Source organism: Apaloderma vittatum, unplaced genomic scaffold (assembly GCF_000703405.1).
Source record: "Apaloderma vittatum isolate BGI_N311 unplaced genomic scaffold, ASM70340v1 scaffold9788, whole genome shotgun sequence".
NCBI classification, from domain to species: domain Eukaryota; kingdom Metazoa; phylum Chordata; class Aves; order Trogoniformes; family Trogonidae; genus Apaloderma; species Apaloderma vittatum.
In genome coordinates, this window is record NW_009731249.1 from 107,533 (window position 1) to 134,471 (window position 26,939).

The 26,939-nt window shown below is 39.6% G+C and overlaps 1 protein-coding gene across 1 annotated transcript in view; it reads right to left on the minus strand.

Moving 5' to 3' along the window:
- Positions 1 to 26,717, minus strand: part of ENOX1 (ecto-NOX disulfide-thiol exchanger 1) — a 68,700-nt gene extending 41,983 nt beyond the window's left edge. Inside the window, exons 1-4 of the mRNA XM_009875123.1 lie at positions 26,677 to 26,717; positions 26,051 to 26,207; positions 22,488 to 22,605; positions 416 to 600 (exon numbers count right to left, since the gene is read on the minus strand). Of these exons, the coding sequence (XP_009873425.1) occupies positions 416 to 600; positions 22,488 to 22,605; positions 26,051 to 26,207; positions 26,677 to 26,717 (501 nt within the window). The remainder of the gene's footprint in view (positions 1 to 415; positions 601 to 22,487; positions 22,606 to 26,050; positions 26,208 to 26,676) is intronic.
- Between the last annotated feature and the right edge of the window lie 222 nt (positions 26,718 to 26,939).

The following is a 26,939-nucleotide window of genomic DNA, read 5'->3' on the forward strand; positions in this document are numbered from 1 at the left end:
AAAGCCGAGAAGTGGAGATGCATCCGAAGATGCAGAAGAATGCAAATGAAGGCACCACAGAGCACTGGCTGTGCTACACTGTACAAACTTTCCTGAACTTCTGTGCAGAATTAGGGCCAAATGGATTGAGTGAGGAGAGCAGTAAGGGATGTACCAAAGTAATTTCCTTCTAAACAGGACATGCATAAGGAGTTTCCTTGAATGATCGAGGGGTTTACAGATTACGAATTCCTAAATTGACTACCCCTAAATATGTCCCCAATTCCTCCCCAACTCTTTCTCCTCCTGTAAAATCTGGAAGAGTTTGACTGAAAAGAAACCAGGCCCTTCACAGCTAATAGTCTGGAGCCCAGCACAGCTTCATGGTACCACTTTCCTAAAAGAGAAGACCCGTGCTTTTCTTCCATAGCAATACCTGCTGCATGCCTTGCATTGTCTGCTGCAGGAACTGCAGCTGCTGGTCCTTTGTAAGGCTTTCTTCTGTTCGAAAGAGCTGTCCTTTCTCCTGTTTCAGGAGCTCCACTTCATTCCTATAAGCATCCAGCTGCCATCGAAGACTATCGTTCTCTTCCTTTAGCGCATACGCTTGGGCGGCTAGAGCTAAGAGAAAATGAAAATGTGAAGAAATCAGTAAAACGGATTGTTTCCTTACAAGTAACGCAGAGGACATTGTCAGGGGACATGACAATACAGCTGGGTGCCAGTGAGACATTTCAGAGCTGAGACAAGACCCAGCAGAGCTGAAAATGATTAGGTTCTGGCAAAGACTGTTGCTTGGAAGTTATTTCCTGGGATGGAAGGAGCCGTAAAGCCACCCTGGATAATTCAAATGCTACTTGCAATCTGTCTGCTAAATTTAGGCTTATATTTTAGGAAGAAACTGGAATGCAGTCCAAGGGCAAAGCACCCACCAACTTTACATTTTCCCAGTGATGTTATAGGAACTGATGGAGCTGTTTAGTGTTTATACTAGTGTAGCAGCCAGATGTTCCAGTCAGATCTGTGCTAAGGAATTTTGACTACATAAAGTTGCTGGATTTAGTCCCATGAGAGAGGAAACAAAGAAATTCCTCTCCAATCTCACTATGAGCTACTTCGTAGCAATGGTTATGAGGAACCATTTAGACGGAAAAACGATGTAATAGAGTAAAATTATATAAAATGCAAATGCTCAAAAAAAGCATTGCCACTACAAGAACATTACTACATTAAAGGCATTGAAAGACACTTAAGTCATTTCCTTAGGAAGCTCCATTTGGCCCCTTTTCAATTTAGAATGGCATTTTTATTATCATAACTGATAGCAGGTGTTTGTGAAGAAATCGATTAGTATGCAGGGATGGAAATTACATTTGCCAAATGACTTGCACAGTCTGCAATATAAGCTAAAATTTGTGTAGCAAAAGGCAGAAGGCTATAAAGCATGTACTGGGAACATTATTTAAATAAATTATCTGAACATAAATACATATAGGGAAGAGTGGCATTCATTACTTTAGGAATGTGGTTTATCATCCTATGGAAGAACTCACTCCTAGTAGTGTTTATACTTGGCAGTAGCAGTGGTCATCAAACTGCCATACTATACTATTTTCCTTCTTGGAACCTGGTAAGACAACAACATTACAGAGCAGCTGTAATTAAAAAACAACAATCTACCATAGCCAATTCTATCAACATTTGGTAACTGAAGCACATAACTGATTTACATTCCCGATTAAATGATTTCAGGCTTGGTATCACAGAATTCTTTCTTGCCCATCTACAACAGCGAAATGATTAAACTCCAAGTTATAGGAAATTGTATATTAACTCCATTTAATGTTAGGTCTCTCTTGACTAGACCTTCCGTAGTTAAAGAGTCCCCTGTTCCCCATGACAACACAATTCAACACGTTTGTGAAATTGTATCAGCTCTTGGAAAGAATGTCATAACATTTCATCACCAATAAAAATGTTTTATTTTTGGCAGGACAAATCTACCTTTTCCTCAGATAATTTTTACTAATTTTAAAATAGTACAAATGCATTCTTGAAAATAAAGTACAGTCAGCTACTATTCAAACACAGACATGGATTGGTTATTGCACTTAATTTGGATATTCTACAGAATTTCTCTGGAAGATTTAGCAACAGTTACAGTATTGTTACATCAAATTAAATCGTTCTGAAAAGCATGTAATCATCCTTCCATGACAAAATTTACCCTCAAGAAATTGCAATGAGTCCAATGGGCAAATAAGAGGATAAAATCCATTTTTATTTTTTTTATAAGAGCCAACAAGCCATGATAAAACAAAGAAAAAAGAAAAAAAAAGTCAGTCAAATAAAAATCTTAGTCTAACAGAAATTTAAATTAAAATTAAATCATTTGGGCTGGAAGAGTCCTCTGAAGATCACCTAGTCCAACCACCCTGCTACAGGCAGGGACATCTTTAACTAGATTGGGTTGCTCAGAGCCCCATCCAACCTGGCCTTGAACATTTCCAATGATGGGACATCCACAACTTCTCTGGGAAACTTGTGCCAGAGTCTCACCACCCTCATCGTAAAAACCGACTTCCTTACGTCCAATCTAAACCTAACCTCTTTCAGTTTAAAATCCTTACCCCTTGTCCTTGTCATTACAGGCCTTGGTAAAAAGTCTCACTGTCATTTGTATTCTCTTACTGCTACCAAATCTCCCACAATTTAAACTTATTTTTCTTTTTTTTGTCCCCCAAATGTTATGCTCAATTCCAGCCAGAAACTGCCTACCCTTATGCTCTCTGAGAGCATAAAAGGAGGCCATCATGAATGTACCCAAATTTTCACAGTGGCTTGGGAACAGTAGTTCATCTGCTGCCCATCATCTAGTCCAGCTCTTAAAAAACTTTAAAGGGCTGCTGTATATGTGGAAGGTGTAAGGCTTATGTATTTAGTTATCCTAGCCCACACTGAAATGTGGGTTAGGATCCAGATTCAGCCAAGGTTCAGGCTATTCTACCTGGGAAAGGCTGCTGTTGTGTATTTTCTGGGTGACACTACAGCCTACTCCTTCTCCTTTTTGTCCTCCTAGGTGAGTTCAGGCTATGGAGTGGGGCTGGGGACGGCACAAGAAGTCTGCTACAGGGCCAGCAACTTAGGGGCAAGAAAAAGGGCTACAACATATTGCAAAAGTAAGCAGCCTGTAGCTGATGAACCTATCAGGGTTTAAAAAGTAATTAATCCAAATGGAACAAGTTGCAGCATATATAAGCAGTGAAAGTAATTGCTCATTTTTCCTGCAGAAATACCGTGCAGCTGTTTTACTGCTAAAAATAATGAGTTGCACCTCTGAATGCTATTATTTTATTTCATTATTTCAAACTTATATTTAGTACACCATATTAAAACCTATATGACAATAATTATACTGCAGTACTACCAAGAAGTCCCATCCAAGGACGAGTGACCCGTTATTCTAGATTGCAGATGCCAGAAGACAAAAGGCTGTGTTTGGAAAAGGTTACAACCTATTTTAAGGCAAAATGGAAATATCTCAAACAACCAAAAGTGAGGGAAGAAGAATATAGCAGAGATACGTTTGTAATATTAAGCAGGATTCCCAGGGGTGTATAATTTCTTATAAGCATTATTATACACTCTGGTGACCTACCTAGCCATTCACTATAGGCAATTAATGACAGAGTCCAAGGTAGAAATATGTCCTTAAATAAGGAGGATGCAATACATACAGCAGCAGTGTAATAGAATATTAAATTGTCACAAGTTTTTACATTAATTCCAGATAAGAGTCCACAAATTATATGACATAAAGTACATGTGTGGACAGGGTGGTTATCAGAAAAGGTCCCAGACACTCAAACTCATTCAACTCTGGATAACTGTTTTAAACAAAATCGGAAACATTATTTCTGTTGATCTAACATAACTGTGATTTTAAGACATTTACATTTTAGTGCACTGAAACCGAAATTTTGGATTCAGATCAATGTCTCTTTTGATTCCAAATGAAACATCTATTACACGTAAACCAGTTATGATTTTTTTTATTATATTTCAGTTAAGAGTAGTGTAGACATAGTGGTTAGGGATATGGTTTAGCTGAGGACTTGTCAGTGTTAGATTAATGATTGGACTTGATGATCTTAAAGGTCTTTTCCAATCTAGGTGATTCTATGATTCTATGACTATATATTAAAGAAAAGAAAGGCACTTTTTAAAATACTAAAATAAATTACAGAAGAATTTTTGAGAAACAAGGAATTTGCATTTTAAAAAGCAAATATTTTTCAATTTTTTTACAGAAATTTTTGCTTCATTGAAAAAGCTAATGAGTACAGTTTTGGCTGAAAAAAAAGTTTGGTAGTTCAGATACTAATTTCGGTAGTTCAGATACTCATTTATAAAACTCCTCTCTGAGACATGCTAAAAAGCATCTTAAGATAAAAAGACCATGAATGTGGAAAGCACTTACAGAAGAAGTGTATACAAGGAAGCTGCATCAAAAGAAAACTGACAAGAATCCCAAATAGCTGCCCGTGCTGCAAGCAAAAGGAAATATTCCTCCCTAAACAAACACAGCTGGAAACCAGCTCAATATAAGCTTTACAGGATTTTCACTGAGGGATGCAAAATGATATCTGCCAGTCTGAGAGAAGCAGCTGCAGGAAGATTAGACATATGTAAGAAGGTGAACTCTTCACATTGATATTTTGAGGGCCTGGAAGAGGTTAGTGTGATTTCCTTGTGCTGAGGCAGAAGTGCCATATATAATTTGGCAACAGCCTCCATGGCAAAATAGACTCCATGTAGTGGACCCAGGCTAGACCCAAATCAAAATGAGAGTCTTTTTAAAACAAGAAGTTACTGGCTGATCATAAATCCACTGAAGTCTAAGGCATACTCATTCACTGACGTCTTGGAAGAAAAAAATAATTATTTTTCTAGGGTGTCCATCTCAGATAGTTAGGAACATACTTTCTTTATGCGTACCTTTTACCTGGTACTCTGTGACTACATTTAACCTAATACACAATAATGCCCACCAGAGCCAAGACAGAGTTTGTCTTCACATGTGATATGGGATAATTGTAGCATTTTATGACTCATATCATAGCGGCCAGGAAATAAAGTGAACACCCCACATCTCTGAATGTTAACTATTTATTGAGGAAATAAGTGAGAATTTTCTACCAGTTCTGCTAATGCAAACCCGCACTGTGCATTTCTCATTAGATGATGCCCTAATAACATTACGGTTAACATTAATGGTGGACTACTAATTCGCATACTGGGGACACTGAGTTGAAATGCACAGGCAGCAGGTTATCTCAAGAGTCTGAGGCAATCTGAAAGTAGTAGCTGAAAAACAAACGAGCAAACACTAACAATAATAACACAAAACCTTCTTGTAAATTCAAGTGCACAGACTTCCCATAGGTCCTCCTAGAGGAACTATTTCTATAGATTTTTTTTTTTCCTATAAATCCTTCTACACTTACATAGAAATAGATCATAAAACTGAAAACTTCTGGTCTAACCTCTTCAGTAGAATTTCTCAGGGTTTTGGAACATTAGACAATGTATTGATACAGTGACACGGATGAAAACAGATGAAGAGCATACTTCCAAAACTTCCTGTTACCTGAGTTCTACTAATGCCATTATCCTAATTTCCTGACTCAAAATCAAAGTTTTAAATAATATAATGTTCCTTCTGATAACAACAACAAGAAAACCATCAAAACCTGTTAAAACAATGGCTGTTATTATGGTAATTTTTTGCATCACTCCCATTGCAGAGCATTTACAATGTCAAAAAAAAAAAAGCCAACTTGCAAGACACTTCTTCAAAGAGTTTTCAGCTTGAGGGACTGAATAAATGTGAGAAGAGAGAAATAAGGACAGAAGTTCACAACTATAAATACAAACAATGAAAGTTATCCCTGGCCTCCAGCTAGCTTGCTTGTTTTTCAAATAGGAGAGCCATGAAGCAGAAGAACCAAAGGAGAAATATCTTTGTTCAATATCTTCATCAACGACCTAGACGGGCAAATAGAGTGCACCTTCAGCAAGTTCACTGATGATATGAAACTGGGAGGGGTGGCTGATACCCCACAAGGCTGTGGTGCTATCCATCATGATCTGAACAGGCTGGAGAGCTGGGCGGAGATGGTCCTCATGAAATTCAATAAGGACAAGTGTAGAGTTCTGCATCTGAGGAGGTATAACACCAGGCACCAGGACAGATTAGGGGTTGTCCTACTGGAAAGCAGCCCCATGGAGAAAGACCTTGGAGTCCTAGTGGATAGCAATGGGCCCTTGTGGCCAAGAGGGCCAATGGGATCCTGGCGTGCATTAAGAAAAGTGTGTGAAGCAGGTCTAGGGAGGTTCTCCTGCCCCTCTACTCTGCCCTGGTGAGACCACACCTGGAATACTGTGTCCAGTCTTGGGCTCCCCAGTTCAAGAGAGACAGGGACCTACTGGAGAGAGTCCAACGAAGAGCTATGAGGATGATTATGGGACTTGAACATCTCTCCTATGAAGAGAGACTAAGAGAACTGGGGCTGATTAGCCTTGAAAAGAGAAGGCTGAGAGAGGACCTTATTAATGTGTACAAATACCTGAGGAGTGGGGGTCAAGAGGAAGGTGCCGATCTCTTCACAATGGTGCCCAGAAATAGGACAAGGAATAACGGGTGTAAGCTAGAACATAGGAATTTCTGCCTCAACACGAGAAGAAACTTTTTCACTGTGAGGGTGACAGAGCACTGGCACAGGCTGCCCAGAGAGGTTGTGGAGTCTCCTTCTCTGAAGACATTCAAAACCTGCCTGGATGAGTTCCCCTGTGGCCTACTTTAGGTAATCCTGCTTTGGCAGGGGGTTGGACTAGATGATCTTCAGAGGTCCCTTCCAACCTCTGACATTCTATGATTCTATGATTCTACGATTCAATGTAATGTTTCTGGAGGATCTGGAAGGGTAGGAGCTATGTCTTGATGCTGTAGAAAACAAGGTAAGTTATTCAACAGTTACATTTGTCATTTGTAAGGAAGACCGTATCAGCCAAAGTATAGAGTTTTAGGAGATACATTATGTGCTATCTTGAGAAAGGGCTCAAGTGAGCGCCAAAGAAAAGGAACTCCTGGAAGTCAAACATGAGGTCATAAGGTTTGTGTGTGAATTTTGACAGATTAAAGATGGAGATCAGATTCTAGGAAAAGCTAGGCTGAACAAAAGAAAATTGCGGATCTGAACTCAACATGTGAAGGAAGAAAAAAAGGAAGTGTGGTAAGATGCAGGTGGTGGCACAAGAACGGTGGTGGGATTTTTAACAGTTACTGGATGTGAGGAGGAAGAGTTCAAAAGTAAGTAATAGGCCCAATTGTATGTTTAACGCAAATCTGTGAGAGGATACTGGTGTGTGCATGCTGACATGTGTCAGAAAAGGGTGACACTGAGATTGGGCCTACCTTGAAGTACAAAACTTTCAGCTTCATGGACTAGGTGGAACCACTGGACTCTCATTAATTTTTCCCCTATAAGGCCCTACTTAGTGTTCCATCTCACAGGAACTTAAATTTTGTGCTACTGTCTGAGGACCCCATTGTGGTCACCCAGTGCTAGGGGCTGTGTGGGATGATGCCCGTGAGTGACTGACACTTTGAGGCAGGTGGGAAGTTTGGGTTTGCAGGAGGTCTGCGAGGTGGTGGGAAGGAAGGCATGGCCTGCATTGCAGAGGGAAAGCTAGATGGCCTTCGAGATGGGGACACATGCTGAGCAGCTAGAGGAGTGTTAACCTGTGTCTCAACCATGAACTGTCAAAGCTGACCCTCTCTGTATTCTTCACTAGTTGTCAGTTGTCATTATCTATAAATGTCCAGATATAGATTCACTTCACTCACATCTGACTTTTGTAAACTCTACCATAAAAACTGAACTTTGAGAATAAATTTTAGTCACACATGCTTTGTGCACCATTCAAAGGCATTTGAGAAAGGAGCCCTTTGATGGTATCTCCAAGAATCTCTCTGGAAGAGGAAGACTAAATGACACATTGGTCTCTTTAAGGCATCTTCTCAGCTCACTTCATAACAATAACAGCTTCTAAATCCTCCAATATTGACAGTGGATTTGATCCATTGCCTTGAGTTGCTAGAGGATGCTTTGTTTTCTTTATGGACATTTACTAAATACTTGATCACCAGCATAAATAGTGCTCAGATGTCAATGACAGGTGCATAAAAATATGATTGATATTAGCAGATAAAAGCAATATTATTCCTATACTGCACATTTGGGTAAAAGCCTCTTCCATTGTTTTCCCATGTTTCCACAAAAATAGACTATGTCACTTGAGGTTTTTTAAAAAAAAACCCCTTTTGTTAAAACTTTAGGCAGCTAGCTAACAGCCTGAATAAACTCTGAAAACAGAATTAGAATGGTATAAAAATAAATAATTTTTAGCAATTACAAGTTAACCTAATCATGAACACTTTTTTTTCTTTTCCCCTTCAGACATAACATAACCAAACAATTAAGCAATTTCCACATCTTTTTCTAATGTTAGGCACACTTCATTTGAATGTCTCGGTACCTGCAAATTTAAACTTTAAGGGTACTAATTGTCCTATATGAGGAGGGGTTATTGTCATTACTGTTACTTGGAGTTAGAGTCTGCACACTGGGAGAGGGGTTTACTCTTTTACAAAACCTGATTTATTCAGGTGTAGTTGCTTCAAAGTCTTTTCCTCACTATGTAGCCTATGTTCAATGCAGAGAACCTCATTATACCAGTTACATTCATGATGATACCAGATGTTCAAATTGAATACTCATGAGAATTATTTTCAGGCTTCCTATTCACATAAAACTTGCTGGTGAACAATTAGTAAATGGAAGGATGTTGCCAAAAAAAAATGGAGAAAAAAAAAGTTGCACTATCATTTAACTGCAATTTTATCCATCCCATCCAGTAGAGACAGATGTAACACTTGAGAAACCAAAGCATTTCTCTGAAGAGGGATTTTCTCAGTTTACAAAATTTCTTCCTGCTTAGCAGACTTCAGCAATAGCACTGTTCTTTCCTAGGTTTACAACTCGTGTGGCTCACCAGTAATTTATGAAGGCTTATTATTTCTTGTGTAATGAAGCATATCTCTTTGCAAATAGCAAAGAAGGTATAGGGACAAGGAAGACAGATTACAGTCAAGCTGGGCCTAATAACAAAAAGTAGCACATAAATGCCGGCTCTGCAGTGGACTAGGAATGCTCCAGAGAGCAGTGCTGCCAACTTCCGTGGTGTTTTGATGAGTCTTATGATATCTGACATTTTATTTAAAGCCCTAGAGAGATCATTAACTGAAAACCTCTGCTTTAAGTTTCTGGACTTGCGGCTTCCAAACTTTCTAGACTGGATCAGTACCTGCTCTCTGTATTTATTTCACCATGCTCTCACAAACTCTTGACTTTTCATTAAAAACACTAACAAGGAAATTTAATTTCAGTTTCAGTCAGTCCTAGGAATGAGATGTAGATTACTTACTATAGTCTTACAAATGAACATTGGCTCAGGAGCTCAGTTCGGGATCATTGAACTAGACCTCATGACTGCAGAAAACCCACTTAAACACTGAACTAACTTTCTCTAAAGGGCTCAAAACCCAGAAGGCTAATCTCCAGCAGACTAATCTCCCACTCTAAGCCAATCTTTCTATCCAAATTTTTGTATTTTCCTCTCTTTTACCTTCATGCTGGTTCAGTTCACTTCCTCCTTCAGGTCTAAACATGAGTCCATCTCTTTGTTCATTTGCAATTCCTGCTTGCCTGAACAACTAAGAAGATGAGGGGACAGGAGCATCAACCACATCAGGAAAGTATGAGAGAGCTGGGTCTGTTTAGCATGTGGAAGAGGAGGCTGAGGGGAGTAACATCAATCCTTACAAGTATCTAAAGGGTGAGTGTTAGAAAGATGGGGTAAATCTTTTCTCTGTAGTGTCCAGAGACAGGACAAGGGACAATGGTCACAAACTGGAAAACAGGAGATTCAACCTAAACGTAAGGAAATACTTCTTTACTGTGAGGATAACAGAGCCCTGGGACAGGCTGCCCAGAGAGGTTGCAGAGTCTCTGTCCCTGGAGACTTTCAAAACCCGCTTGGACATGTTCCTGTGTGATCTATTCTAGGTGATGCTCTCCAGAGGATCTGCTCTAGGTGATTCAGCTCGTCTGGCAGAGGAGCTGGACTAGATGATCTTCAGAGGTCCCTTCCACCCCCTAACATTCCGTAATTTCCAGATGTTTCTCGCTTCCCTCACTCATTTTGCAGTATGTTCTCTAGTCCCCTCTTACCCAGTTCTGTCCCAGGTAAATTGAAGCTTTAAATGTTTTGGACTTTTCCTACAAAGATGTCACATCACATTACTGAAATGCATATTTAGAATTTGGAAGAGACCACCTTGTTACAGTAATATCAAAGCCTGTCACATTTTAGGTCTATTTTACTTGACAGCATCTCTTTGGAGAACAGGAGTCTACACAGCTCATAAATGATATTTTGACAGTTTCTAGTTAATCTGCTCCACTGAAACCAGTTTCTCCAGGTCACCTCTTTAAAGCAAAGGGTCCGTTTTTTCCTCTCTTTTTTGGGGTTGCTTTTCTTTTACTGCCACCCATGATATGCACAAAGCTCAATAGACTTGGCGTATGTATAAAGGATGACAGAAGAGGGAAGCACTGGCTCTGCACATACAGCTGGGATGGGTGGACTGTTAGTTGGGTGGGTTGTTGTGTTGCCTTTCCTGCTTGGTTCTCCTCTTGAACTAGTGGTGTAGGAAGTAAGCCATCATAAGAAAATGTATGGGTATAACCTTGATAAAAACTAAATTTTCAAAATTCAATAAAAATAATTTCTCACTGCTTGTCAGAGTATTTGGTTTGTGATGAGATGAAATTTTCAGATATTTATGCTTTATGTTGCCTAATAACTGCTGCCTTATTTAAATATAATTAATCAAGTACTGAATCTCTTACAGAGCTTCTGCTTCTTTTCCTTAATTGAGAAATAGAAGCATTGCAACACTTTTATGGAGACTGTGGTTTAAAGAAGCCAATAAAGAAGTGACTTTTTCCTCTAATCAATAATATTAAAAAATGAATATATTTCTGTAATACCAAAGAGAGGAGATTTTAGTCTCAAAGGGGAAGGAGTATGCTCAAGCAAGAAAAGCATTCGTTACTGGGGAGGTGCCAAGTGGCATTGATGACCCTCTCCCCCATCAGTAATGGAAAAACACTGCTTGTATTAATCATAGAATCATAGAATTGTCAGGGTTGGAAGGGACCTTAAAGATCATCTAGTTCCAACCCTCCTGCCATGGGCAGTGACATCCTCCACTAGATCAGGTTGCTCAGAGCCCCATCCAGCCTGGCCTTAAAAACTTCCAGGGATGGGGCTTCCACCCCCTCTCTGGGCAACCTGTGCCAGTGTCTCACCAACCTCATGGGGAAGAACTTCTTCCTAATGTCCAATCTGAACCGATCCATCTCTAGCTTCAATCCACTCCCTCTAGTCCTATCACTACCTGACATCCTAAAAAGCCCCTCACCAGCTTTCTTGTAGGCCCCCTTGAGATACTGGAAGGCCACAATAAGGTCTCCTTGGAGCCTTTTCCCCAGATGCTGAGGGTATAGACATCTGAACTCTGCATAGCACAAGAAATGCTGATGAATGCTCAATGTTTCATAGATGTTATGTTAATCATATATAATGCATAAATGCATTGTATGTATCTGTGCACCTGTGATACATAAATTACTTAGGATATTCAAACATTATTGTATATAAGTAAACCTCTGTATAGGTGGCTTACTGATGGTTACTTCTGAAAAGTCAAAGTAATTTCTATATTTTTATTCAGATTTAAACAATAAACACTGACATTTACAAGATGCATGGCTGTATCACTGCTGTTGGAATTCAAACTAGGAATTGCATTCAGGCCCAGCACTGCTGTGACAACTTGAAAGAAAAAAATCTGTAGGACTTATAGGAAGAAATCGTCATTGCTACTTGGAAGCAGATTTGACAGCGTGCACGTGAATCTCTCAATTTGTCACATTCATTAGGGAAGAAAGGGCAGATCTGAGTGTTTGAAGTGACTGGTTTTTGAATTGTTCTGATTTATAATAGGCAAATCTTGTTTGTAAATGCAAAGCGTGTGCTATAAATGTGAGGATAAACCACCTTTGCACAAAATTCTATTGCACCTTAAATTGCAGGGGAGTATTAATCCATCTCTCTCTCTGACCTTGTACTGGGTTGGAGGCTGAGTTAATTTTTCTTTGCAAGTTGTGCATAATATTGATATATTTGCTCAGTTACTTTGGCCTTAGATAAAAATGGATCTCAAATGTATGAATATGTTTTTACACCTTTAGAAGGCATAAACAAATGATCACGTAAAGCTTGTAATTTCTTGAATTTCATAGAGAGTGTTTCTTGAGCCATTTATCTCTTATGGAAGGGTGCCCAGAAGGGCTGCATCTGCAAGCCAAAACCTCCTTTTCTCCGCTCTGTCCTGCCTTCTCTGTATTTTAGCATATTTAGTAGGTATTTTCTCAGCTACTGAAACATAAAATGCGTTGCAGACTTGCAGATGACAGGGTTCTGAGAGCTGAGTGATACTTCCAGTCCTTTCAGAAACATACAATATATTGAAATTTGCAAAAAGTGCATGACTTTGAAGAGATAACGCTGAAATACTCCTTGTACCAGACTTTCTGGGTAAGCTATTCCTTAGGACTTTGTATCTGTGGGTGTTGAGCAGAAGGTGAGTGCAAACACTCAGAGCAGCAGGCAGTAGCTTGTGGGATCAAGGTCTAACAGCACAGGCATCTCAAAACCTATCAACAAAATATGATGAGGCAGACGACTATCTCATAATAGAACAACACGGGGAGCACTACTGCTTTTTATCATGTACTTCCTTGACTGTTAAAAGTGCTCACTTGCCTCCAGAGCTCAGACAAATTTAAGAGGGAAGACAGTCTATGTCTGACACATGACATAAAAACAATGAAGAAGCGGGTGTTACGGACTAGCAACCACCCAAAACCACTCTGCAGAGAGATCCCTGGTTGACAATGTGAGGTGGGAACCTGGCAGTTGTAGCAGCAGCTCAGCAATCCCTGGCTACAAGTGCTGTAAATACATGCTTGGCACAGTTCTTGCATCTGATGAAACTTACAGTACATCGAATACAAGGAGGGCTGAAGAAACAATCAAAAAGGTTGCAAACTATTTTGCCCACTGAAAGGAAAAGAAAAGCAATTATAACTCCTTATTAAAATAAACAAACAACAAAACAAACACCTTTTAACAGAGAAGAAACAAATTTTCCTCCGTTAGAGTTCTGTATGCTTATGTTCAAGGAGTCACATGCTGGAATCCGTGGAGAAGTGGAATAAAATTGTATGGGTTTGGTATGGTATCTAGTTCTTTGGACTGTCATTGCACATCTTAGAGGATTGTTCTTTGTTTTCTCTCTGCTATGAATCTAAAACTAAATAAGACTAAAAGATCACTCACCTCCAAGCAGCTTTGAATCCACTTGGCTTTCAGCTTTGTGAACCAAATGCTTCAAAACATCGCTCACAAAACCACTGTATTATATATATGCTTGAGAGAGTCCAGCGCAGAGCCACAAAGATGATGAAGGGAGTGGAACATCTCCCTGATGAGGAAAGGCTGAAGGAGCTGGGTCTCTCTAGCTTGGAAAAGAGGAGGCTGAGGGGTGACCTCATTCATGTTTATAAATATGTCAAGGGGGAGTGTCAGGAAGATAGAGCGAGGCTCTTTTCAGCGACGTCCAATGACAGGACAAGGGGCAATGGGTACAAGCTGGAACACAAGAGGTTCCACAAAAATATTAGGAAAAACTTTTTAACTGAGAGGGTGACAGAGCACTGGCACAGGCTGCCCAGAGAGTTTGTGGAGTCTCCTTCTTCGGAGACATTCAAAACCCGTCTGGATGTGTTCCTGTGTGACCTACTCCAGGGGATCCTGCTCTGGCAGGGAGGTTGGACTAGATGATCTTTTAAGGTCCCTTCCAATCCCTGACATTCTGTGATTCTGTGATATTATGGATATGTGTCGTTACTAATAAGAAGCTTACTCTCTTGGTCTTGAAGCCAAAACCAAAGAGCAGGATATCATGCAACCCATCTGAATCTAAGATTTATTCACCAAAACAAACCAGCATCACCAGCTAGAAGCAGTCTGGGGAGTTTCTGTGGCCATCCAGCTTCAAGAGTGAGCTCTGCTGGGTGTGTTTTTAACTCCTGGCACACAACCACATCACAGACTTCCAGTCAGCTGTACACACAAGGAACAAGAAGCTGCATGCTTTGAAATGGAAGCTTTCAGTGCTTTGGAAACTTCAGCGAGACTTGCATGTCTTATGACATAAGCATGATCCTCAAACCTGCAATTGTGAGTTTAGAAGCTTGTACTGACATTGGAAAAGACTCTGCTTTCTGTTCATTATCTCCTCTGACACCTTAAGCAATGGATGATGTTTCTTGGATTTAGTGGTGGATAAGAAGGTACCTCAATCTCCATCTCAAGCAATATCTGCCAGCTTCTCTACTCTGCTGAGGTGAAGAGAGTTTCTAAGAACAACATGGCATGAAGGGCAGCATAATTAAGAAAACTTAAACCCAGGAGTTTATTTTAAAGTATAATAGAAATGATCTTTCATTGGAGGTCAGAAATAGGGTTTAAGCTGAAGCAGCTCTTGTAGGAAACTGTTCTTTATGCTCTGTTCGGGATCAACCATCTTCACTCTTATAAATAGGGCTCATTCTCTTGGAGGCTAAATATGAGAGTAAGTGCACAAAAGCTTTATTTTGGAGAGGGCACTATAAGGAAGCATGAAGTGTAATTTGGTGAAGAATGCTAATATCAGCTATATCAGATTTTGAGGAAGCTGAAAACAGCATATGTTCTAATATTGTCTTTTATTGATTTTGCTGCCAACATCCCACTTCAACAATGTTACAGCTGCACTTCAGGATTCTTAATGGAGGGGGATGGAGAAAATCAATATACAGAGCTTGCTTCTGCTCCCACTGAAGTCAATGCAAGTTTCATTATTAACTGCAATGAGCACAGGACAGAGTTCAGACTGTTTTGTCACTTTGTGTTAGTTTTTTCTTTCCCTTTTTATTTAACCTCCTAAGGGGCAATGTGTGCTGTTATCCTATGTTTCAGAAAAGTCCCATTAAAAAAGTCTGCACATTCAGAGATAATGCTCTGCTTTATGAAACCAAATGAAAAATTATAGGCTGTATCCTGAACTGGGAAAGTTATAATAAAAGATATAGGATTTGAAATAAATTCTAATAACAAAATCATTTCTTCCTTAAAAACATTTTCATTCAGTTATAAAGCAAATAAAAACAGTTCAGCTTTCACTGACTTGTAAAATATCACTTTCTACATGCATTGTTTGCACTGTTACAAATAGAGGGGATGCACCCAAACTTCTTAGCGCTCCTATTTTACTGCTATTTACATAAAATGAAATATGCTAAAATTATCTCCAAAAATTATAAGCATCATCTTCATTTCAACAACATGCTGTTAATTTTGTTCTAGCATGAACGCAAAACATATTTTAACATGCTGTCAAAATGAGAGACTAAGAATGTCAATAAAATGACACTAAAATAAATGTAAATTTAGATTGCTGTCACAAGTGGCTGCTTGGTTTTGTGAAGATGTTAGGTTGCTATAGCATTTTCCATAGCAACTTTGCATCTTATTACATAAATAATCCCTCAGTGTCCTTAAAGCTTACTAAAAACAGGATTAAATTTATTCTCATATGTAATGATCCTGCATAAAATCTTATCAGTATGAAATACCCAGAAAACATGATAAAATGTAATCTAGATAATAGCATTTCTGGCAGCTGAAAAGCATCAAAGCGCAACAGACTTGTTTTGTAGTAAAGGGGACATCCTCCTAAAACCCATATTAGGAAAATGCCGTTGAAGTGTCTGCTTCCTCTAGAAATTGAAAGTTAGGTTAACCCCTTACCTGCCGTGTCCACAGGACCAGCATAGACCTTCCTCCCAAAGCTGATGTGTTGTGCATGATCCAGAGGAACTTGCCCAGGACCTGGGACAGAATGAGGCTGTCTTTACTCCCCAGGGAGGACAGGCTTGGCAATCGCCTTCTGCCCTGATTCATCAAGGCACTTCTATTAAATTCAGCTGCACAAGAAGTGTTATTAGAGGTAAATGGACTAAAAACCAGGGGCATAAAATTAGGCCCCTGCCTACTTGCTTCCTGAAATTCAGCCTATTTCTGTAACAGCTGTGGGGAAAATGGAATGCATTTTAAGGCACAAAATTGGAGTCTCCCTGATAACAACAGCTCTGAACTGGCATGCTGTGAAAGACACTAGAGCAGACTTTTCCCAGTGTAGAGGGAGTAATCATCTTGTGCTGCTTTCTGGTGATCATCCCTGATGGTCCCAGGGAGCAAAGCTGATTGTCTGCTCTGTCCATAGCATTTCCATTCAAGGGGAAGTTACTCCCCTCGCAGAGCTCACAAGGGTTGGTCAGATTTCTTCTCCGGCTGAAGAGGGGACCGCGTCAGTATGGTGAGAATGCAGAGCTTCAGATTTTAAGTACATAATTTTCTTCAAGATTGCTTATAAAACCTAGTTAGCAGCTTCTGTTAACAGGGTTTATTTTCCTCTTCATATGCCTTTATAGGTTTATTACTGCAGGGCTGATTATGATACCAGCTGCCGATGGATTTGAAATGGTATTGATTTATTTGAGGAAAAAAACAACACTAGCCCATTAATTCTAAAGTAAACACATTTTGTTATTTTACATTATCTTTATCAACAAGTGTTTACAAGGAAAATGGGCAAATTATGGGCTTGTTAAATACCAGTGTCACTTTCAGGAAATCTTAATCTGAAAAGCTATGGGATGAAGACGCAATGACAGAAAAATAAATCAGACCTTTGTTTAAAACAAAATCTCCCCCATATAAGCCAAAAGATTAGACTTACAAGAAAGTAAGGGAAAAATATCTGATCCCTGGGGATCTGGAGGAAGAAGAAGAAGATCTGACATGAGATCTGTCATGACACTGGAACAGTTGGAAGAAAAGGAAAAGCAAAGCTCAGCTCCACACAGCTGGGGCTCAGCAATTTCTATTCAAAGTTGTAACAAGCTATATAAAGCTTTCCTACTGGTTTAATCCAGCTATAAAACACAGTTTCCATTCCACGTGTGCAGCTCTGCATTCACACAAGCCTTAGAGAAAGCAAAAAGAGGATTGAATTGAAGAGAAAAGACGAATAAGCCTCACACAGATCACTTTGGTGTTGTTTCAGGCTTTCCTTGAAGACTTGCCAGGCTTGCAACTTTCAAGATAGACTTACGAACAATATCACAAAGCCCGTTTTATGCTGTGTGCACCAGAGTGTGATTTTTCAAATACTGACTTTCACAAGGACTTAACACTCTTCTGTGAGACGGGCTGCCCACAATTCAGTCTGTCTCCTATGGCAAGCAACTCAGCTGAAGCCACAAACAGGACGGATCAGCTCAGGACAGCATTAAAGATCCAGGCTACTGTTCAAGAAAGAAAGAGCTTCAATGTTTACGCTGGGCACCTAATTTATGTATGTTTGAAAATCCTGCTGTAGAGGATGTCTTCCTAATTTGGAAGGTAGTATCAATCTTATGTGTTCCAAGCGGGTTCGTGCTACCTAACTTGGAATTTACTCTTTGCATGCTGTCCCAGAGATGTCACTTCATCAAGGTAGTACAGTGGTGGTGAAATGCTCCAGGGCCCCAGTGTTTAAGAGAGGGCTAGATGTTGCATTGGGGGGCATAGTTTAGTAGGTTGATAAGGCTGGGACAAAGGCTGGACTCGATGATCTTCAAGGTCTCTTCCAGCTGAAACTATTCCATGATTCTGTTACTGGGCTACTGCAAGTCTCTTGAGCTGGAGAGAGCCCTGTTCCAAGGTGTTTATCATCTGTGTGGACAGAACAGGCAGTGGCTGAATGAAAGGAAGAATCCTTGCCTCCGTTTGATAGTAGGGAACTGAGATAAGAGGAATTAATTGATTAGTCCGGGCAGGGGCTACATAACAGAGCTGGGATTTGGACCAGAGCTCTAGGATCCCAGTCAAAAGCGACCGTCCTTCCCACACTCCTTTGCAAGCACCGTGCATGCCTTTCTTTTCCATGGTGCCAGTTGCAGTCTCCTGCAGAACTTGGGAGTTGCTAGAATTAATGTCACGTTGCCGAGAACTGTAAAAGAAAGAGATTAACCCACCTCCCCTTAAAGTAAAATTACAGATGCCTTCTAGGCATTAACCAAACTTCAGCTCTTTTCTACAACATGCAGCTTCACTTCACTAATTCTTAAAATTACTTTGGAGGCTTTTACATGTGGATCCTTACTCCCAGTGCCAGCAGGTGGGAGACGAAGCATCCATAAATTCTGATTGTTCTGAAGATTTTTGTATATCCTCTAGACTCCAGCGCTGAATCTCTTCTTTTTTTCCCCTTGAGCTAATGCTTCAGTAGCTGCACCTTGACTCTCAAATGCATTAACTGAGTTGCCAATCATCATTATTATTTTTTCCTAGCAATCTCCCAGCTTTACTTCAGCAATCCTCTTGCCCCTTTCAAACTCTACAATCCACATTACAGAAAAATCACTGTTTAAAGGCTGAATTTTGAAAAAAACCCCACAACAACCACATAGCAAAAACTAAACTAAGTCTAAAGGAATAGCTGATGCCACAGATCAGATTCGCTCAGTCTCAGGTCAACCTTTTGCCAATATTTCCCATGACGCAAATGACCTTTAGTCTGTGAAACCAGCAGGATTTGCTATAAACTAGGCATGTATGATGGTTCAGCCAACTTATTGGATTTCCTGGGGGACTCTTTGGGAGGTCCTCACAGTGGTTTGATATGCGCTCCAACAGAACAAGCAGGTAGTGATGCCTTCCTTCTTCTTGAAGTTATAGCTTGTACATGACAGAATCAGGTACTAACTAAACCTAGGAAGGGATGACCTATAAAACACCTGGAGGAGCAAGTCTTTGTGCAAGAGGCAGTGCCCTGGACCTGCACCATGAACTAGAGGGTGGAAGACAAGTTCAGGAGATTGGAGGTCCCAGTTCTCATTCCAGCTCTGCCATTGAGTCACTGCTATCAGTAAGTAAGGTTCATAAAATGCCAGGAGAAGAGCAACTGAGAGATGAAGGAAGAGGATTTGAGTCTAGGAGTGATGCACTTTACAACAAGACCCTCTGGAGCTGTTCTGCCTTGTTGCAAGTAGCAAGCCTAAATCTTCCTAAACAAACAGCTAATAGTAGATTTTTAATATGCACCACAACTCTTGCACGACTTGAAGAAAAAATGCAAATAATTCTTGGTAACGGCTTTTTCATCATCTACCCCAAATCCCCAGGATTTATTGCGTACAAGGGCCTCAGCTCACTGTACCTCTGAAACCTGAAGTCCAGCAATTCTGGATAAGCATTTAGGCACTGAAGTCCTTTTGCACAGCCTCGGCGCTTAAATGTGTTGCTGTGTGTTTTCAGATGTGGGGAGTGGAATCCACCCTCTTTTTTTGAGGGTGATGAATAGGTTTCTCTTCAGATATCCTAAAGGAGAGAATTCATTCTAATCAGACTAGCTGTGTGGAAATGGGAAACACTCAGCACCATGCTATTGAGAGGCTCAGAGAAGTGGAGTCGTTTCTGAATGACAAAGCCTTGACTAGTTACTCCAGGAGACTCCTGAAACTACACTTTATCAAGACAGAATGAGGTCTTAGAATCCCTTTGCCCTGGTTTGAAGGCCCAGCCCTAACCCTTGACACCATTCTAAACTGTTGAATCAGTTAAGCCTTCTTGCACTAGGAGTGGTTTCACTAGGAGAAACAGTAGAAAAGACCTGGCACAGTGTTGAAGCCTGGGGGAATCTCTGTTACCTGTTGTAGCTTCAGGGATGGTAACTTCCCAGGAGTCTTGTTCCCACTGTCAAATAGGGCAGACTGAAAACCAAAATCCTAGAAAAAATTCATTGAGATTACAGGATGGGCAGTCCAGAACTATGGAACTATCCAAATCAATTCATCATGTCTCACTGCTTCAGCCACTTTCAGATTTAGACTTTTAAGCCTTCACGTGTGCATGCTGTCCTTGAATTGAAGAAGCACAATATCTTCTTTGTGTTATTCAAGCCTTGCCCTTCCCACGATTAAGCATTTAGATAAACATTTTAAGAATAAGGGTTAAAAATAAAGAAAGTGCGAATGTTTTCTTACTGTATAGAATTGTTTCTTTGTGATAAAAAATTCTCTAAAAAACATTCTTTGTAGAACAGAGGTTACTGTGAACACAAATAGCCACTCCAGTAAGATAAAGAGGTGGTTCTGGAATAACATACTTGAAAAGAAAGAAAAAAAAGAAAAAGAGAAGCCAGCTAACACAAATAGGATTTAAAAAAAAAATGCTAAAAGGAAGAATCACTTTTCATTTCTCTGTACATAAAAATGAAAAAAAATCCTTCTCTCACTTTCTTTTCATTTACCGATGTTTTATAAATAAGTTTTTTGATTTAACTCCAAGTTCCCTCTATTGTCAATGACAGAAGAATCAAATGCACTTGCTTTAGCTGAAAGTGTACCTTTGCAAGAAGAAAGCTATAAAATTAATTTTAGAACTGTATGACTCCATGTGTGCAGCAGGCTGGAACAACTCCAGTAAGATCAAGAGGATGATCAATGGTACAATGGACAACGAAGGACAAGTACTCAAGTGGATTTGTACTGCTAAATTTTGACTTAGTATACAACACAGTACTGAGTTTGCTACTGTTATCATCAAGGGGACTCAAGTGCCCATGTTGTAACAGTACAAATAAACTGAAGTTATAGAAATCTCAGATATCAAAACTTTTGATAGAAATGTCCCTTTTCATGGAAGAAAACCAAGAAACCAAACACACTTTTCTATTTGTGATGTTACAAAAAGAATGACCAGCATAGCTCTGCCCTAAGCATGTGTATGCTAAACTAGCTGAGTAGGTAAGTATGACAGTTCAAAACATCATTGCTCCTCTTCTGGCATGTGGGCTGTGGGTATTTCTGGCTCTAATGACTTGCCTCCATAAGAGTGGACATAATCAAGGTAAAATGATTAGACATTCACAAAAATCTCTTACTGCTAGCAGTGCTTTGTGGTGACCCACTGTCTCAGTTCCAAACATTCTGCTAATGGTGTCTAGAAAATTCAAAACCACACAACTAACCAAGCAAAAATTAAGGCTGCCCTTTACAGATTTTATTGCTGCAATTGTCTTCCAGGAAAAATATTATATCTTCTCTCAAGAGAGATGTCGCAGTCAAAATTTCTTTAATAGAATGATTCTCCTTCCTTTGGTCTTTACTTCCAGAGTCATTTCACCTCACACAATACCTTGTCACAGGAGCCAACGAGCTCTTCTCTATGTAAGCTTTTGTGCTGGCATACAAGGACTTGAAGCCGTTGAATGGATGAAATTATTCCCTTTCTTAATATGGTGCCTTGTACGCAAATAACTAGATCAAAAATTTCCTCATTGACCCTCTTTCTTTCCATATTGCTCCCTCCTTCTTCATTTTCCTTAAAAGAAAGCCACACTGGCTTAAAAGAAAGCCACACAGTTATGCTTTGGCTTCAGCTTCTGTGAATTTTCTTCCGAAGATGAATGTCTAAACAAGCAAGTCCGTTAGCTACTCACAACTTTGTTAGCCAACGTCAAGAAATCCCAGATCATGTTACCAGTCAGTAATGCAGGCAGCTTCTGAGCTGCCTCTTGGTGTCCAGCCTGGATAGCAGAATATTTGTAGAAGGCAGAAGAAGTTGCTTTTCTGTAGTTATATTACATACAGCCTTGTTCCTTCTTTCATGACAGCAATCTAAAGAGTGTCAAAGTACTGCAGTATGCAGTACCATATTGCGAAAGCTAATTCCACAAAGCACACAGTTAAAATGATATGGCATAGTTGTTAGAGAACTTGTACATTATTATGTATCTGGTGAAAAGAAAGGTAAGGATTAGAGAATACTGACCAAAACATAACTTCAACTAGTCTCATAAGACACTGTTAGAGCCATGGAACGAAATACTGTCATGTAAGATTGAAGGGAATGTGCTAAAGAAATGCAATGCTCAGTCAAGGGCAGAACTGGATATATTTCATCACTATAGATCATAGCAGGTGACAGACAGCTCATAGAGACATCTTGCATCATTCAAATAAATAATTTATGAGGGTTTAAAATAAGATATTGTCTTATATAATCAGCTATTAATACGTTGCTTCTCATATCTAAGTTTTTGTTTACTGTTAAAAAAAACAACAGTTGCATACACTTGACATTATAGAGGGATTTGGCTTTACCTGAATCATCTACTCTCAGCTTTTTACTGGGATTGTCACCACTGTCATCATCGGACATTTCCATCTCCTCTTCCCGGCGGATTCCCATGAGCTGTTCGCTGTGAGCATTTCGAAGCTCCTAAAACCCAAAATGACCTTTTTGTCAGTATTAACTTCCATAAAGTCATTATGTATTATTTAATATCTGTTTTTATTACTGCTCTGATTTTAATTACACAGCTTTTATCATTGTAATAATAATTATTTGTATATGAATATTTATAAGAAGAGTAGCACAGGGAATTTGTCCTGTGAAAGAATGGTGTCTATCACAGGGTAAAAGGGAAAATAAGAGAGAAGGGGAGTCTCCACATCGCATGATCTTCAGTTCTGCTAAGCATAGGAGAACGCTTTAACAGCAAGAATAATTCCTAAATTGTGTAAAAAGCAGGTTGAAAAGGAGATTGTCAGGCTGATTAAGGTATAGATAACTCTTGCTTCTTTCTGCCACTCACCTCTGCTCGGTGTAGGACTCATTAGGGCACGTGTAGGTGTCTTCATGAAACAAAGTCATATTAACTACACCTTAAAAGTGCCTACTCCTCTCTGCTGATGGTAAAGACCAGCACCAACCTCTCTACAATGTCCTTTCAAGTAATTGTAGAGCATGATGAGATCCTCCCTCAGCCTCCTCTTTGTCAAACTGAACAGACCCAGCTCCCTCAATCGCTCCTCATAAGGTCTGTTCTCCAGACCCTTCACCAGCTTTGTTGCCCTCCTCTGCACTCGCTCCAACACCTCAATATCTCTCCTATACTGAGGTGACCAAAACTGAACACAATACTCAAGGTGCAGCCTCACCAGTGCTGAGTACAGAGGGACAATCATCTCCCCCTCCACCCAGCCCCAGAACGCTGCCCTGAAAAACTCTGCATCTTGATCCAAAGCGAGTGCCAGCACGGACAGCCTGGTCTCTGGGCGACCGCCACAAGGACGGACACATGGCACTGGGTAAACGATCATCGGGCAGGCGGGCGGGCTTTGTGGAAGTCTAGACGATCTTTGTTCAGGCTAGAAAAGCTGGTGCGGGTGTAGCGGCTGGCTTTTCAATGGCAGCGCTGAGAAGATTGAGAGGACTCTATTTTGTCCTAATAATCCTGTCAGGTGTAACACGGGGATGCTGCACCGTGATTAGTGTAGGCCTTTTCAGCCCGCAGACAGCTAATTTTTCTGCCAACAAAGAGCTTAATTCCCAAAGAGGTGGTTTGAAATCTCTGAAACAAGGAAGAGTTGCATGGAAGGAGGAGACAGCATTGAGGAGCCCGACCGCTGCTCCGTGCAATTAACAATAAGTTGTCAGAGAGGGACTGCACGGAAAAAGCGCTCGTGCTGTACCCTCGGTTCATCGGCAGAGCTCAGACATTCTGATAAATGTCTCTGTGTCCATTAACCCCAGCAAAAGCAAGGCTAATTAGTTAGTGGGCATTTTACATGCAAATTTTTTTTTTTTAAAAAAAAAGCGATTAAAAAGTTAAATTGTTAGCTAGTGTCTCGTGCAATCAGAGGCACCTCTGGGAAGAAATCTGCATGCCATTTCTTAATTTCTTACTGGAAAAGGCAGCCTGCACTTTTTCCTGGGGAAGTATATTCCATACATGAGCAGACATTCGCTCACATTTACTCCCTCTTTCGGGGATAAATGTCCTCGATGCATTGATATCTAATTATAAGCAAAGCCAATAATCTTCCACAGAGAATGTCTACATGTATGAGTGTTTGTTTTGGGTTTGGATTTCTAGCAAAACTTTCCTAAATTCAGAAGAAAAAGGGAAGGTGATCAGGTAATTAAACACATTAGCAGATAATGTTAGGGTTAGAAAATATTTAAATCAAAGATGCCATTTTGATGTATTTCAATCATATTTCACATCTGAAAAAACAGACATTTCTAAAATATATTGTTTTAGCAAGAACCTTTGCATGTTTTTAAATTGTTTTAGTTGTCTTCTTAGAAAAACAAAAGGCAATAATAGTTGAAAAAATGAGTAATGAATTATCATTTCTTGAAAGACCAATTCTTACACAGTTTATTAAATATTTAGAAGGCAGCAAATGAATGACACACCATATCCCCTTACAGAAAGCTAATTTAAGAAGGGATGGTCTTAATATTGTTGAAATAAGTTATTACCAAATCATATTTTCATACTTCTCTAAAAGATAAGACAAACAACCCCCAACTTTCAATCGAACAAAGGCTTTATCCACTACTTATTTGAGGTATTCGTGAACAAAATGCAAAATACAGTTTGTACTAATAAATTATGCTAACATTTTATTTTAAGTGTCCCATTATTGTGAAGTCATTTGGTATTCACCATAATAGCACTGAAAATAAAGAATTCATTTGGTATTCATGCGGATGTTACATTTAGTGCCATTGGTATTCAGCTGTAATTTAGCATTAGTTAATGGGCACTTAAAATGTTATCCAAATGATTTATATCACAGCACTGTAGTGTTTCTCAAACTAAGTGTACAACACTTATTTTACAAGTGTACTACAAAATAATTAAATAAGTGCACCTTACCTTCTAAAGTTTTTATTCTGAGACAGAAAAATCATTTAGAGGACTGTGATAGGAACAATCAACACACTGCACTACATGAAGGTAAACCAAGTGTATGTAAGTTGCTCGTATTAAAAAAAAAAAGGCAGAAGAAGGAAAGAAAACAAAGACATCGGTACTTACTTTTTAAAATACAGGCTCATAGCGTATATACTGAATTAAAAACGAAAGCTGGATGACCAACACACAGGATGAGGTCTAGTGCTTCCTTTGCTGCCACTCGCAGCAAAAGGAGTTAGAATTCCATTTCCTCTGCTCATGCTTATGACAGTCACACATGCATGGTCCCACATTGCTAACTTTATGTGGTAGTATGATTACAGTTATACTGGTTTTATAATATTAATAATTAATAATACTTAGAATCAATACAAGTGATGTATCTACTTTTTTTTAAGATAAGCATAAAATAAGTGGGAAGGAGTATGTCATAATTCTGGACTTAATATGCTTAAGCCACTAATTAGGAAAGAAATTCTCTATATTATTTTCAGGCAAAGTCATCTTAAAATGACCATATGATGGCACGATGAGAAAAAAACAAACTATGCTACAGAATACTTCTTTTAAGAACAGTTTATGATGACTCCTAAAAAGATATTTTTCAGAAATAATTCCTAATTCCATCCTTAGCTGAAATTTTTGTTCCTCATTTCACCACTTCAGTTCATTACTTTAGTTAGTAAACATAATCCTCCAATGACTTCCCAAATTTTACATGAAAAATAAAACCACATCGCTCTCTGTCTTAGTGTTATTTAATGACTGTTACCATAATGAGAGCAACGGGAGCAATTCATACTGTAGATGAGACTGTGTAATGGCCAGTTGATTAACAGCTAAAACAGTGGCCATAAATATTGCTGAATACACTATGTCCAGCTACAATCACACTCGTTCTGTGTCAATCCAGCTGTGAGATGATGGATAGAAAGTAATAATAAAATCACCAACCTCAGAATGCTTTCGCCAAATGTCTATGTTCTTTCGCTGGGCTTTCGAGAAATGGTCCCAAGCTTTTTGTCTGGTAGAAGCGTTGAAAACGGCGACAATCTGCTCAACTTTGGTGAACAAGGAAGTCAAACAAGACAAGCAATTTATGTTGTGATCACTATAGAGAAGCAAAGCAAAGACACTAGGAGTCTATGGATGATGTCATTACTGAAACAACATCATCAATATCCATCCAATGATGTGTCTTTTGTACTTACATTTCATCAATGTTGGAGGTGTCTCCCTTCAAGTCTGTCTCCTCAACTTTAGTCTACACAACTATATACCAAGAAACACGCATGCAGCTGCTCCCCCGTGACACCTGCTACCACTCTCCACCTGCCTTGGCGTGTGTGGCGACGGGCGTGTGACTACAGAAATGACACTCGAGGCATAAACCTGACAAGGGTTCCCCTGCGGCAGCTGCACACAGTTGAGTGGGCTGCACGACCAAAAGACAAGCAGGCTCTGCTCTGAAGGGTGACTGACAGTGGGAATTCGTCAGCGGACGGCAAGGGCCAAATCTTACATTACTGCTGCATTCTGCAGCTGCTGTTTCTCTTTTACTTAATATAAAACAGGCTCACCTGCGGTAGATAATTCTGTCTCGTGTCCATGGCCTGTGCATTTTTATGTACGTGAACAGTCACATTTTGTGTACACGTAAGATGAAGACACGTGAAATGGGCTTTCCTCATTCAACTCTAACGAATTTGTTCTGAAGCCCAGCATCAATATTTAGGTCAGTTATCTAGGACAAGCCCAGTTCCTTAAGTTTTTAGCTACTTGTTCATCCTAAATCAGAAACATGTCTCCCAACATGCTTTTTTTTCTTTTTGCATCAGTTGCA